Here is a 13107-nt window from a genome sequence, read left to right as displayed (position 1 = left end):
AACGTGACAGTTTTGATCGGAGTTTCATGTGGCTGTTTCTGTATGGTGGGAGAAACAGCTTGGCGGATGGTGCGGTCAGAGTATCCGTTCATCCTGAGGGCCCGATGTACATGTCTTAATTCACTGGCCAGGTGGTGTTGGTCAGAAATGAGCTCTGTGGTATAGCGTTTTGATGAGAGAATTCTTTTGAGATGGGTGGTAGTGGGAATCGGGTTTCAAGTAGGAATCTGTGTGGGTGGCTTTCCTGTAGACAGAATGTCCCAAGGATCCGTCAGGTCTCCTCTCAAACAATATCTAAGAATGGTAGTTTACCATCTTTCTCCACTTCCATGGTGAATCTGATGGATGGGTGTCTGGAATTGATGTGGTCCAAGAAGTGGTTCAATGCTGGGAGGCCATGTGGCCAAATGACGAAAGTGTCATCCACATACCTCTTCCACAGGGAAGGACGCAGGGTGGATGTCTGGATGGCGTCTGATTCCAACTTTTCCATGAACATGTTGGCAATTACTGGTGACAAGGGGGAGCCCATAGGGGTACCCTCATTCTGTTTGTAGAAGGTGCCATTCCAGGTAAAATAAGTGTTGGTGAGGCAATGCCTAACCAGCGCAGGTACATCCGAATTCAATCCATGTTGGACCAAGTCCTCAATTATTGTTAGGGTGTCAGGTACTGGGACCTTGGTAAACAGAGATACTACATCAAAACGGACTTGTTTTATTCTTGATTTGAAGCTTTCGTGACTGCAGGAATCCATACTCTTTGGTTCTTTCGGTAAAGTCACGTAGGTAGAAAGGTAAAATAAAACAAAAATGCATATATCACGACGTTTCGATCGCAACATAAGCGGTCGTCCTCAGGCGGAAAAAAATTTCACTATACACTTCACTATCCACTACACTACTATAAACTACTATACAGTCCACTACTATACACTACACGATACACTACAATATACACTACTAGTGCTGCACTGGTAACGAATTGGCCACGCGCTTTTGTTCACGTGTTTTATTGCCAGAAATGGTAAAACCTATTCTCATTTTTGTAGATTTCCCGTAGCTCAGCATGGCGGATCGCCATCATGAGGTAAGGCCCTCTGTCTGTGTGTCGCCTCTGGGGCAATTAAAACCCAGGAGTTGTGTTTAAGATGTTCGAACACCAAAATAGACAAAGATCCCCAGTATAGTCTTAACAGGCTGTAGGGGCAAGTGCTGTTAGCGAGTAGCACCTATGAAGGCCGGCACAGCACACGAGGGGGTGGGTGGCCAGAACCCCGCTCGGCCGCCTTTGTCTCCCCAGTGGCGATGTTTACGCACAGCACCAGGTACTCATTTGAGACTGAGTCGACCTAGGGGATTCCCAGGACCGGTTTAGATAATTGTAACTGGTGTTGACCGTGAGTGGGAATCGAACTTGTGTTGCCAGGTTCGTAACCAACATAGACACGCACACATATGCACGCAAACCTTTTACAAACCAAGTACGCATTAACCCTCACACGTACCCTGCGGCGAGTATGCGAGGGGGTACAGGAGACTCGACCCCGACCCGGGCGCCTGCTGCAGTCAAATTGGAGTCTGCGTGTCTCTCTCATGGTTAGGAGATGTTAACTACCTCGCCTGGTCTACAGGAGGTCATGGATTCGATCCCGACCCTGACGAGATGTTAACTCCCTCGCCTGGTGTGCAGGAGGTCATGGATTCGATCCCAACCCTGACGAGATGTTAACTACCTCGCCTGATGTGCAGGAGGACGGGGTTCGATCGCGACCCTGACGCCTGCTGTTGCTGCTGTGTATTTGGAGTCTGCGGTGTCTCTCTCTCCCCTTAGTGAGATGTTAACTAGCTCGCCTGGTGTGCAGGAGGTTGTGGATTCGATCCCGACCCTGATGCCTGCTGCTGCTGTATATTTTGAGTCTGCGGTGTCTCTCTCTCCCCGTGGTTGCGTGGATTTTTCTCCCCATTTAGAGTCAACGTCTCCACACGTGTCGACTATTTTGGTTGCTTCTATAAATGTCCACGTGATGATGATGGACCACCACTTGATTGAGCTGATAATCATTTATGGGTTTCGAAATGTCTATGTATCTCTATGTGTCTCTGTGTGTTTCTATGTGTCTCTATGTATCTCTGTGCCTCTATTTGTCTCTATGTGTTTCTACGTATCTCTGTCTATCTATGTGGGTCTCTATGTGTCTCTGCGTTTCTGCGTCTTTATATTTCTCTATGTATCTCTGGGTCTCCATATACATCTATGTATATCTATGTGTCTCTGTGTTTCTACGTGTCTCTGTGTATCTCTGTCTCTATGTATCTCTGTGTCTCTATGTGTTTCCATGTGTATCTATGTATTTCTGTGTATCCATGTGTTTCTATGTGTTTCTACGTATCTCTGTGTCTCTATGGGTCTCTACGTATCTCTGTGTCTCTATGTGTCTTTACGTATCTCTGTGTCTCTATGTGTATTTACGTATCTCTGTGTCTGAAAAATAGATACAGCTCAGTTGGGTCTTACACCTAGTAAAATAAAAAAAAATAGTTTAGGTTTGAGTTTGGTCTGTGGGTCTCTATGCATCTCTATGTACCTCTGTCTATCTCTGTGGGTCTCTATGTGTCTCTATGTATCGCTATGGATCTCTATATGTATCTGCGTTTCTATGCGCCTCTGTTTCTCTATGTATCTCTGTGGGTCTTCATGTTTATCTATGTATATCTATGTATCGTTATGGGTCTCTGTGTCTCTATGTTTCTCTATACATCTCTGTGGGTCTCCGTGCATATCTGTGTATATCTACCGGTCTCCATGTATCTCTATGTGCCTCAATGTATTTCTATGGGTCTCTATGCGACATTAATGTCCACGTGAAGACGATGATGATGATGAGCCACCACTCGGTTGAGCCGCTACCATTTGCGATGTCCAGGTCAGGGCTTCTGACAAGAGAGCGAAACGGAAGCTTAGTTGGGGGCCTTCCTGTGACAATAAACAATAGTTTCATGAAAAATAAGAATGGGGTTATACCCCTTTCTAGCAATGAAACAGGAGGTGTGCTAAGATGTTCAGAAACCACATAGATTACACCTTTATCAAGGAAGTAAGTCTCTCTGCATGAAGCACACACAGTACTTGCGGTGAACATGCAAACAAACATGGCTGTCATAGTATATATATCCGCATTGTTTTTGAAACTGCTTGGCCTACACCAGAGGCAACAGCCACCTGTCTTCATGGCCCAGTCTCACCACCAAGTGTCAGACCAGAGGACAACCCCCAAGAGGCGAACAGTACAAGGACAATGGCCACATGTGTGAGCAGAGCCACTTCGAGCTCGGGAGTGAGCAGCAGCTCAATCAAGTACTTTCCGAGGCTTTGCACTTCTGTCGTGTCAGTGCATTGTTGTAAAACAAAAAGCACGAAAAAACAAAAAAAAACACAAAAAACACTAAAAACCGAAAAAAACACAAAAAAACTAAAAAATAAAAACTCTTACATCCGACAAAACCCCCACTAAAAACCGAAAAAAACTCCAAAACCACTAAAACCGGAAAAAAACTAACAACGACAAAAAAAAACTAAAAAAAACGTGTGGCACCTACGAGGAGCATCTCTGGTAAAAATTACAATAGATTAAAATATAAAGAGCTTTCTAGCTTTTCGGATTTCTACTCGCTCAGCGGGGCCGCAACCCGGTGGAAAAGGGAAATCGTTTTTTACGCCGAGCCGGGGCTCCCGATTCATTCCAACGGTGAGGAGAGCCGTGGAACGATTCACAGGATCGCCGTAAACGTTTCAGCAAGGGGGAATGACCCCCCCACACCGCCGTCGCCTCTGGGCTCACCACTGTGTCCGTCTGGTTGATGGACTTGGAGGCGAACAGGGGGCTGTGGTGACTCGTCTTCCCGTTCTGCTTCTGCAGGTCGTACGACATGAGGTTGATGAAGTCCAGGCCCCTGCACGCCGTGGAAAAAGCAGCCGCATCATTCCGTCTCTCTCTGTAGCTCTCTGTTTGTGTCTCTGTCTCGATCTCTCTCTCTGTTTCTCTCTGTCTCTCTCTCGGGGTAAGCATTTACATTATGAGACCTCCTTTGCCAGTAGCACTTTGACTCCAAGTGTTGTGGTTATTGCAAACATGATCCCTTGTATAAAGGTGTCAGTTTTGTTGCCAGATAAAAAGGTAAAAAACCTATTACTATATCTTGCTACTGGCAAAGGAGGTCTCATAATGTAAATGCTTACCCCGAGCTCTCAATACTCTGAGAGTGCGCTGTTTTTGAGTTTTGCACTTTTTGGCATCATCTGGTCCAACACCATGTGAGACTAGGCTCTAAGAAAAGCCATCTCGGGTGTGGACCAATCAATTTCAAGGACAGTGCATATCATTATCTGAGTTGTCTCTATTTGTTTGCATTTTGACTGCAAGTGTTGTGGTTATTGCAAACATGATCCCTTGTATAAAGGTGGCAGTACTGTTGCCAGATAAAAGGGTAAAAACCTATTACTAAATGTATGGGTCTCTGTGTTCGTCTGTGGGTCTCTGTGTGATGAGTCTGTGGGTTTCTCTGTGAGTCTATGGGTCCTTTTGTGATGAGTCTTATGAGTTTCTGTGTGATTAGTCTATCAGCCTCTCTGTGATGAGTCTTTGGGTCTCCGTGTGAGTTTATATATGCGTGTACATTGAACTTCTTTTGCACCGAATTCAGCCAACCATGCTTATCGGAAGTGCAGGGGGGAAATAACAAACTATTTACTACAACGTATGAATAATAAAAATAGATGATGAGACCTCCTTTGCCAGTATTAAATTACGATAATCGATGTTTCCCCTTTCTGGCAATAAAACAGGTGTTAAGATGTTAAAGCACTAAACTGAAACCTTTGCAACGCATCATGTCTGCATTAACCACATATACTTGTGATGAACATGCAAAGAAAACACATGTTCTGACAGTATGTGCATTGTCTTTGAAACTGATTGGTCCACACCAGAGACGGCTTTCTTTAGAGCCTCGTCTCAAACAGTGTTAGACCAGAGGACGCCAAAAGGCGAACAGCACAAACACAACGCACTATCAGGACATTGAGAGCTCGGGGTGAGCAGCTACATCAGGATCATGAGACTCGTGACTACTGGGCCTCCCCTAGGTCGACTCAGCCTCAAATAAGTCCCCTGGTGTGGTCGTGTGTAGTAAGCATCACTAGTGGGGGGAGACAAAGGTGGTCGGGCATGGCGCTGGCCACCTACCCCCTCTTTGTGTGCCACAGTGCCAGCCTTCATAAACGCTGCTGCTACTCGTGACTACTAATAGCAATTGCCCTTAGAGTCTTGTCGATGTCACACGCGGGATTTTTGTCTGTGTGTGTGTATTGGTGATGCTTGCTACCACCAGTTGTCCGAATACTCTGTTAGAGGCTACACGGGTGATCTTTGTCTCTGTGTGTGTATAGGTAGCTCGCTACTAATAGCATTTGCCCCTACAGTCTGTCCCAAGCTACACGGGGGACCTTTATCTTTGTGTGTGTATAGGTGGTCGCTACCAACACTTGCCCCTACAGTCTGTTAGAGGCTACATGGGGGATATTTGTCTCTGTGTATATAGGTGCTACTGGCAATGAAAGCACTTGCCCCTGCAGTCTGTGCCAGGCTACACGGGGGGACCTTTGTCTCTGGGCTAGCGACTCACGGATGGATCAAGTTGATTTCGTAGGCGGCGGCCACCGTAGATTTGCCAGCGGCCACGGCCGCGGAAATCAAGAGGCGTGGATTCCGCGTGATCTGGGCGTTCTGCACGAAAGCGACCTTCGTCTCCTATAGACGCCACACAGACACACACGCGGCGTGGTTAGCATCATCGTCGTCATCGTCATCACCTCCATCCGCATCATCATCATCATCATCACCTCCATTATCATCATCGTCATCATCACCTCCATTATTATCATCGTCATCATCACCTCCATCAACATCATCATCGTCATCATCACCTCCATCAGCATGAGAATCACCACCACCATCATCATCGTCATCATCATCTCCATCAACATCATCATCATCATCACCTCTATCAGCATCAGCACCATCACCTCCATCAGCATTATCATCGTCATCATCGCCTCTATCAGCATCATCATCTCCAGCAGTATCATAATCATCACCCCCATCATCATTGTCATCATCACCTCCATCAGCACCATCATCTCCATCACCCTGATCATCTCCATCATCATCACCTCCATCAGGAGCCCCACCACCAACTCCATCAGGAGCCCCACCACCACCTCCACCAGGAGCCCCACCACCACCTCTATCAGGAGCCCCACCACCACCTCCACCAGGAGCCCCACCACCACCTCCATCAGGAGCCTGACCACCACCTCCATCAGGAGCACCACCACCACCTCCATCAGGAGCCCCAACACCACCTCCACCAGGAGCCCCACCACCACCTCAACCAGGAGCGCACTGGCGAGGAGATGTTAACTACCTTGCCTGGTATGCAGGAGGTCGTGGGTTCGATCCCGACCCTGATTCCTCTCTCCCCATGGTCACTGCTTGGATTTTTCTCCGGGGTCCTCCAGTTTTTCGCTCCACATTTAGAAATCAACGTCACCACGCGTTTAGACTGTTTGGCTGCTGCTATGAATGTCCACGTGATGGGAGCATAAGCCACTAACATGTTTGAGCAGCACTCATTTGTGGTGTTCGTTTTTACTAGACTTTGCACTGCTGTGACATTACAACAGTGGGACCATCTGCGACTAAGTGGTAAAATGAAAACAAAAGAAGGAGCTTAAACGCAGTAGAACTCTCGATTATCACAGGCAGGACGGTCGCGGATAAAAATCGTGGACAATGAAAAACTATGACAATTTCCCGTGGAATCTCTGTGCCTACTAATATAGGCGCATATTAGTAGTGACCTTTCGCCAGTAATTACAACAACCAGCAGCAGCATCATGAGGCAGACAGCCACAGAGTTGTGGAGAAATCGTCCTCCTGCTTCGGTTTTAAATAGATGGGACAGGGATGAAAGAAACGAAAGAGTTTATAGGAGGAGCCCCCCCCACCGCTCCCCGTGTCACCTGGATGAGAAGGGTAAAGAGGTGCTTGTCGGTGGCTGGGCTGCCACGGTGCGCCGGGTACTCCCAGTCGTAGTCGATGCCGTCAAACTCGTACTTGTGAAGGAACGCGATGGCAGACTTAATGAATTTCTTCCGGTTATCGGCGCAGGACACCATGCGGGAGAACCTACGCTCAGTCACATGATCGCCCGCTCAGCTCGCCCGCTCGTCCGCTCGCTCGCTCAGCTTGCCCGGTCGCTCGCTCAGCTCATCCGGTCGCTCTCTCGCTCGCTCGCCTGCTCAGCTCGCCCACTCTGCTCGTTCGCCAGGTCGCTCGCTCACTCACTTTCTCACCCAGTCGCTCGCTCACTCACTCGCCCACCTGCTCGCTCGCTCGCCACTTGCTCACCTGGTCATTCACTCAACTGCTCGCTATGTCACTCGCTCACTCACTCAGCCAGTCGTTCACCCGCTCAACTAACTCGCTCACCAATCGGTCGTTCGTTCACCTGCTCGCTCACCCGGTTGTTTATCAGCTCGCTAGCTAGGTACGTCGCACACGAACAGGCTATCACTAACACTGCACCCCCTGGTCCTCTATGCATCTCTTTTGGTGTTGTTCTCTGTTCTGATACTGGTAGTGAGACTAGGCCATGAAGAAGGCTGCTGTCTCTGGTGTAGGCCAATCGGTTTGAAAGACAATGCACATATTATTATTATTATGTTAACTACCTCACCTGATATATAGGAGGTCATGGGTTCGATCCCGACCTTGACAATGCCTGTTGTATATTTGGAGTCTGCGTTTCTCTCTCTCTCCCATGGTCACCGTGTGGATTTTGTCTCCGGGTACTCTGTGTTTTTTTTCTCCTCTACATTTAGAATCAACGTCTCTATGCGTTTAGACTATTCAGCTGCTGCTATATATGTCCACGTGGTGACGACGACGATGATGATAAGCCACCACTTGTTTGAGCTGCTATTATTTGTGATGGCCAGGTCGCGGCTTCTGACGGCCTGGTAACGTTTAAGTTTGGGTCCTGATGAATATGGGTCTTTATGATTCTCTACGCGTCTCTGAATTTCTGTGGGTCTCTACGGATCTATGTCTCTCTATAAGTCTCCGTGGGTCGATGGCTCGTCATGAGTCTGTAGACATATGCCTTTAGAGTATTTGGCTGCTGTTATAAATTTCCACGTGATGAAAATGCTAATGATATCAGTCAATGCTTTATTGAGCTTCTATCATTTGTGATAGCCAGGTCAGGACTTCTGACAAAAGATCTACACAGTAGCTCAGTTGGGCCTTATCTGGTAAATAAAGTAGTTTAGTTTTAGTATGGGTCTCTTTGAGTATGAGTCTCTGGGTCTTTGTGGGTCTCTAGTTCTATATGAGTCTGGGTTTCTGTAGGTCTCTATGGTTCTAAATGAGTCTCTAGGTCTCTGTGGGTCTCTATGGTTCTATATAAGTCTCTGAGTCTCTGTGTCTCTATATTCTTTTTCTTTCTTTCTTATATATAAAAGTCTCCACGCGCACTTGCGAGGGATTTGACAGCCAGCACGCCCTAAGCCCCGCGGTGGGAATAGGCAATTCCTTTTTTACGTCAATCACCTTTAAATTAGTTGAATTAGCGATTTAGTGCGATGTCGCTATATTTATCTATTTATTGCGCGACATCGGCTGTACTAACTCACGCCAATTGCGTGGGGGGGGGGCCTGCCAAGTGATGCGCGTTCGGTCGAGCTCACGGGCGACATTTTCATTTATGCGTTTAGCATGCAATAAATATACACAACGCTGCGGCTATTTCTTCACAGTGTGATGTCCTCTTCGCCCCCCCCCGCAACACGATGCGTGCAGTTACTGCTATAAAGTCAGTAGATATTCATATTATTACAGCGCTTAGATAGCATTATTGTATTATTATTGTTTACTATTAGTAAAACAATACGTTGGCAGATGTTACAATAATAATTATTGTGTGCACAAAACAAATTTTTCATTATTAGGTTGCTAAATATTTCATTATTTAGCTGTGCTTTTATGACGCTGCGACAGTCTACTGCCAGTCTGTGATGTGGACTGCTGCCTGCTGATTAATTAACGTCAGTGCACTGGCACTCTATTATCTACTCTGCTAATTTTCCTTTTGACCATTACGAGTGTATTCCAGTCTATAATATGTTGCCTGCTTCTTTACCTCACTCAGTGTACTGCCAGTCTTTCATGTCGACTGTATTCTGCTTTTTCAGCTACTGCCCGTATTGCCAGCTTTTAATGTCGACTGTGCAATGCTTATGTCATTGAGTCGGCGTACTGGCAGCCTATAATCTAGACTGTAGCCTGCTTCTCAACGTACCTGTGCGTACTGCTGCTCTTTAATTTACACTTATTTATGCTTATTTCTTCAATGCATTTCTATTGTTTCGATTGCTCACGTCACGCTATTTACTCATACGTAGTACTGCGATACTGATAGCTGTACCATCATCGGGGATTGCTGTGCACGTCGATGTGTGTGTGTGAGTCGATGTGTGTGTTTGAGTCCATATGTGTGTGCGTGTAGGTCCATGCTTGTGTTTAAGTTCATGTATGTGTCTGGCTTTTTCGAACGGACAACGCCCGATGTGTGTGTGTATGTCGAAGTGTTTGTGTGTGTGTGTCAGTCCAAGTGTGCGTGTCAGTCCATTTGTGTGTGTGTATCAGTCGCTCTGTGTGTGTGTTAGTCAATGTGTGTGTGTTAGTCCATGTGTGTGCATGGCTCCATCTGAGTGGGTAAGTCAATGTGCGCTTGTGTGTCTATGTGTGTCAGTCGATGTGTGTGTGTACGTCGATGTGTATTTGTGTGTCAGTCCATATGTATATGTGTTAGTCCACATGTTGGTGTCAGTCCATACATGTGTGTGTGTGTCACTCGATGTGTGTGTAAGTCAATGCGTGTGTGTGAGTCGATATGTGTGTGTTAATCCATGTGTGTGTATCTAAAGTAGATGTCTGTGTGTCACAGTCCATATGTGTATGTGTGTGTAGGGCAATGTGTGTGTGAGTCCACATATGTCTGTGTGTGAGTCCATGTGTTTGTGTGTGTGAGTCGATATGTCTGTGTGTGTCAGTCCATGGGCGTGTGTGTTAGTCGCTTTGTGTGCGTGGCTCCATGTGAGTCAGTGTAAGTCCATTTCTTTGCGTGTCTGTAGGTACATGTGTGCGTGTGAATGAATGTGTGTGCTTTATTGACCTGGTCAAGGTCTATGATACTATCAGTAGGCCTGGCCTCTGGGTTGTTCGTCATGCTTGCAGAGTCCTTCACCCTCTGCTCACGATCATTAAGGACCTTCGTGATGGTGAGCGGCCCTGCGTCAAACTACATGGCCGTCAGTCAGAGCCATTCCCTCTACACCTTGGGGTGTGACAGGGATGTCCTCTGGCTCCCACATTATTTAACATATCTTTTGACCACGTAGTTCGTGAGGCCTTCAATGGCTGTACCGGAGGAATTACCATATGGTACAGATACAATAGGAGGCTGATCGATGCCCGGGTGCGGTCAAGGGATGGCTCCCTATTGCTCAACCATGTTACGTATGCCGATGCTCTGGTGATTGCTGCTCACTCAGAGGAGGAGTTAGAGGCACTGCTGCTGAACCTGGAGATTGCACTAAGAGGTGGGGCCTTACCATCAGCCCCACCAAAACTAAGCATCTGCCTGGGTATTTTGTACCATCGGACAATCCACCCCCACTATTCACAATTGGTGAACAGGCAGTTGCGCAGAGATTGGAGAGATTCCCATACCTGGCCAGTGTGCTCATGACCGGCTCTGGTTTAACAGCAGAGGTCTCATTCTAAATCAGTCGAGCGCCATTATCTTTTCATTGGCTGTGTTACGCTGTCTGGAAGCTACCTGGTCTTTCGTTCCGCATGAAGCTCCAGGTCTTCTCGGCCACGGTCATTCCCTCTCTTCTCTAGGCTTGAGAAACGTGCACCCCTCTAATTGAACATCTTTGCTGGTAAGAAACATTTAGGCTGGCCTGCTAACGATCCATCCTGGGTTTAACCATATGTGTGTGTGTGTGTGCGTCTAAGTCGATGTGTTTCTATGTGTGTGGGTCGATGTCTGTGTGTAAGTCAATGTGTGTGTCTGCCTTTTTCGCCCGGGCAACACCGGGTACTTACCGCTAGTGGTTCTATATGAGTCTCTGAGTCTCTTTGGGTCTCTATGGTTCTATATGAGTCTCTGAGTCTCTGTGTCTCTATGGGTCTATATGAGTCTCTGGAACTCTATGGTTCTCTATGATTCTATATGAGTATCTGGGTCTCTGCGAGTCTCTGTGGGTCTCGACGAGTCTCTGGGTCTCTATGGTTCTATATGAGTCTCTGTGCGTCTCTATGGTTTTTATATCTGTCTCTGCGGGTCTCTATAGTTATATATGGGGCTTCGTCCACGGTATACCACAGGTATAATTGTGTAAAGGAGTAGTATGACGACGTGACGTAATGAGCGCTGTGAGGCGCGATGACGTCATGTCATGGGGGATACTTTAGGCGGGACCCCGTGATGAAAGTGGGGTCGTTGTGGGAGACCGGGATGCAGAGCATCTAAAAGGAGGTCTCTCCTGCTCGTGACAGGACGGTGTTGGCTGATCCCCCGTCCGGTTCTACGAGTAGGAGAGCCAAAGATATAGCCAGGGGTAGGGCTCTAAGAAGGCTGTAAGAGCCAGCTAAGGTTACGTGGGGTGCTGCTCTCCTCGGTCGGGCTGTGTTGGCTGAACCCCAGTCCCGACTCGAGTGAGAGAGCCCAAGAGATAGCCGAGACTAGGACCAGCTAGAGCCCGAGGTCCGAGTGAAGGACCGAGTGTAGGGCCACCTATCTCTGGTGTAAACCGTTATCGCTTTTGTTAATAAACTGGCGCAAGCCCTTACTAAAAGTTGCGTCTTGTAATGAATAAAAAAAAACCCAGGAAAAACTCATCACTGAAAGAATGAAAAATTATCAATTGTGTCATGTTTCAGGCCCATATATGGTGTAATTTGGCCATGGATTTGCCCATATAATGTAAAACTGTAACGGGAATCGACGTATTGTTTGATGATCCAATGCTCAATTTAAAATGGCAATCGAATGATTTCTAACGATAAAGAGCACCGATCGAGCACCGATTGAGTGGTGTTAAAGCTATGGGATTTTGAGTATGTCTCTGTGATCAAGCATGGCTCTAGCGTGGATCAAGCTGATATATGTGGAATACCTGTGTGTATGTGATTGAGCATAGATCGAGCGTGGATCAAGCTGCGATATTTTTAATACATGTGTGTATGTGATCGAGCGTGGATCGAGCATGGATTAAGCTGCGATATTTTGAATGCAAATGTTTACATCGTTAAAGCGATCCCTGTCGCGTGATTTCCGGATCGAAACCAACGATTCGTGGATCGCACCACGAATAGACAATTCGTGGATTTAAAAAGCCACCACGTGATGATGATTAGCTTCCCTATGCGTGAACAAAACTTATCATTCATTCTGTCATTTTATCGTTTTACAGCCGTCCCTGATAGAGATCCATGGATAAGTAGGTAGGAGGTGAAGGGGGTGGGTTGGAGAGAGTGAAAGGGGAGTGAAGGGATGAAGAAGAGGGTTCGAGGATTGGGTTGGGAGTGGGTGGAGTTCGTGCGTTCACCCACTTCTCCACGCCGAAGTTCCACCCTCCGATGGCGAGGAGGAACTTGAGATCATGGTTCCTGCAACAAAGAAGATCGGCAAACAGCAAACAACAGAAGTGTCAGTGTCAGTAGCAGAATTATGATTGGGGAAATTATGATAATCATTTTTGCTGCAGAAGATTGTGGTAATCATGCTACTGCTGATGCCACTGATGATGCTGATGAATGATGATTTGCAATGATTGATGTTCCTCCCTCCCCCCTCCTGCCCTCTCTCTCTCCAATCCCTCCCTCTACTCCATCTCCTACCTCCCTACCCTCCCTCCCTCTCCTCCCTCCCTCCCTCCCTCCCTCCCCACCCTCCCTCCCTCTCCTCCATCTCC

At 47.2% G+C, this 13107-nt stretch overlaps 1 protein-coding gene across 1 annotated transcript in view; it reads right to left on the bottom strand.

Annotated features, from left to right (window-relative positions):
- LOC144733866 (acidic mammalian chitinase-like) overlaps nucleotides 1–13107 on the bottom strand; it is a 46688-nt gene that overhangs the window by 14724 nt on the left and 18857 nt on the right. Inside the window, exons 5-8 of the mRNA XM_078615874.1 lie at nucleotides 12746–12802; nucleotides 7084–7249; nucleotides 5685–5809; nucleotides 3842–3953 (exon numbers count right to left, since the gene is read on the bottom strand). Coding sequence (XP_078472000.1) covers nucleotides 3842–3953; nucleotides 5685–5809; nucleotides 7084–7249; nucleotides 12746–12802 — 460 coding nt within the window. The remainder of the gene's footprint in view (nucleotides 1–3841; nucleotides 3954–5684; nucleotides 5810–7083; nucleotides 7250–12745; nucleotides 12803–13107) is intronic.

Source organism: Lampetra planeri, chromosome 48 (genome assembly GCF_965212315.1).
Source record: "Lampetra planeri chromosome 48, kcLamPlan1.2.h2, whole genome shotgun sequence".
Taxonomy (NCBI): Eukaryota; Metazoa; Chordata; class Hyperoartia; order Petromyzontiformes; family Petromyzontidae; genus Lampetra; species Lampetra planeri.
Note: the sequence above shows the minus strand (reverse complement) of the source record. Positions and strands in the feature narration are given on the sequence as shown.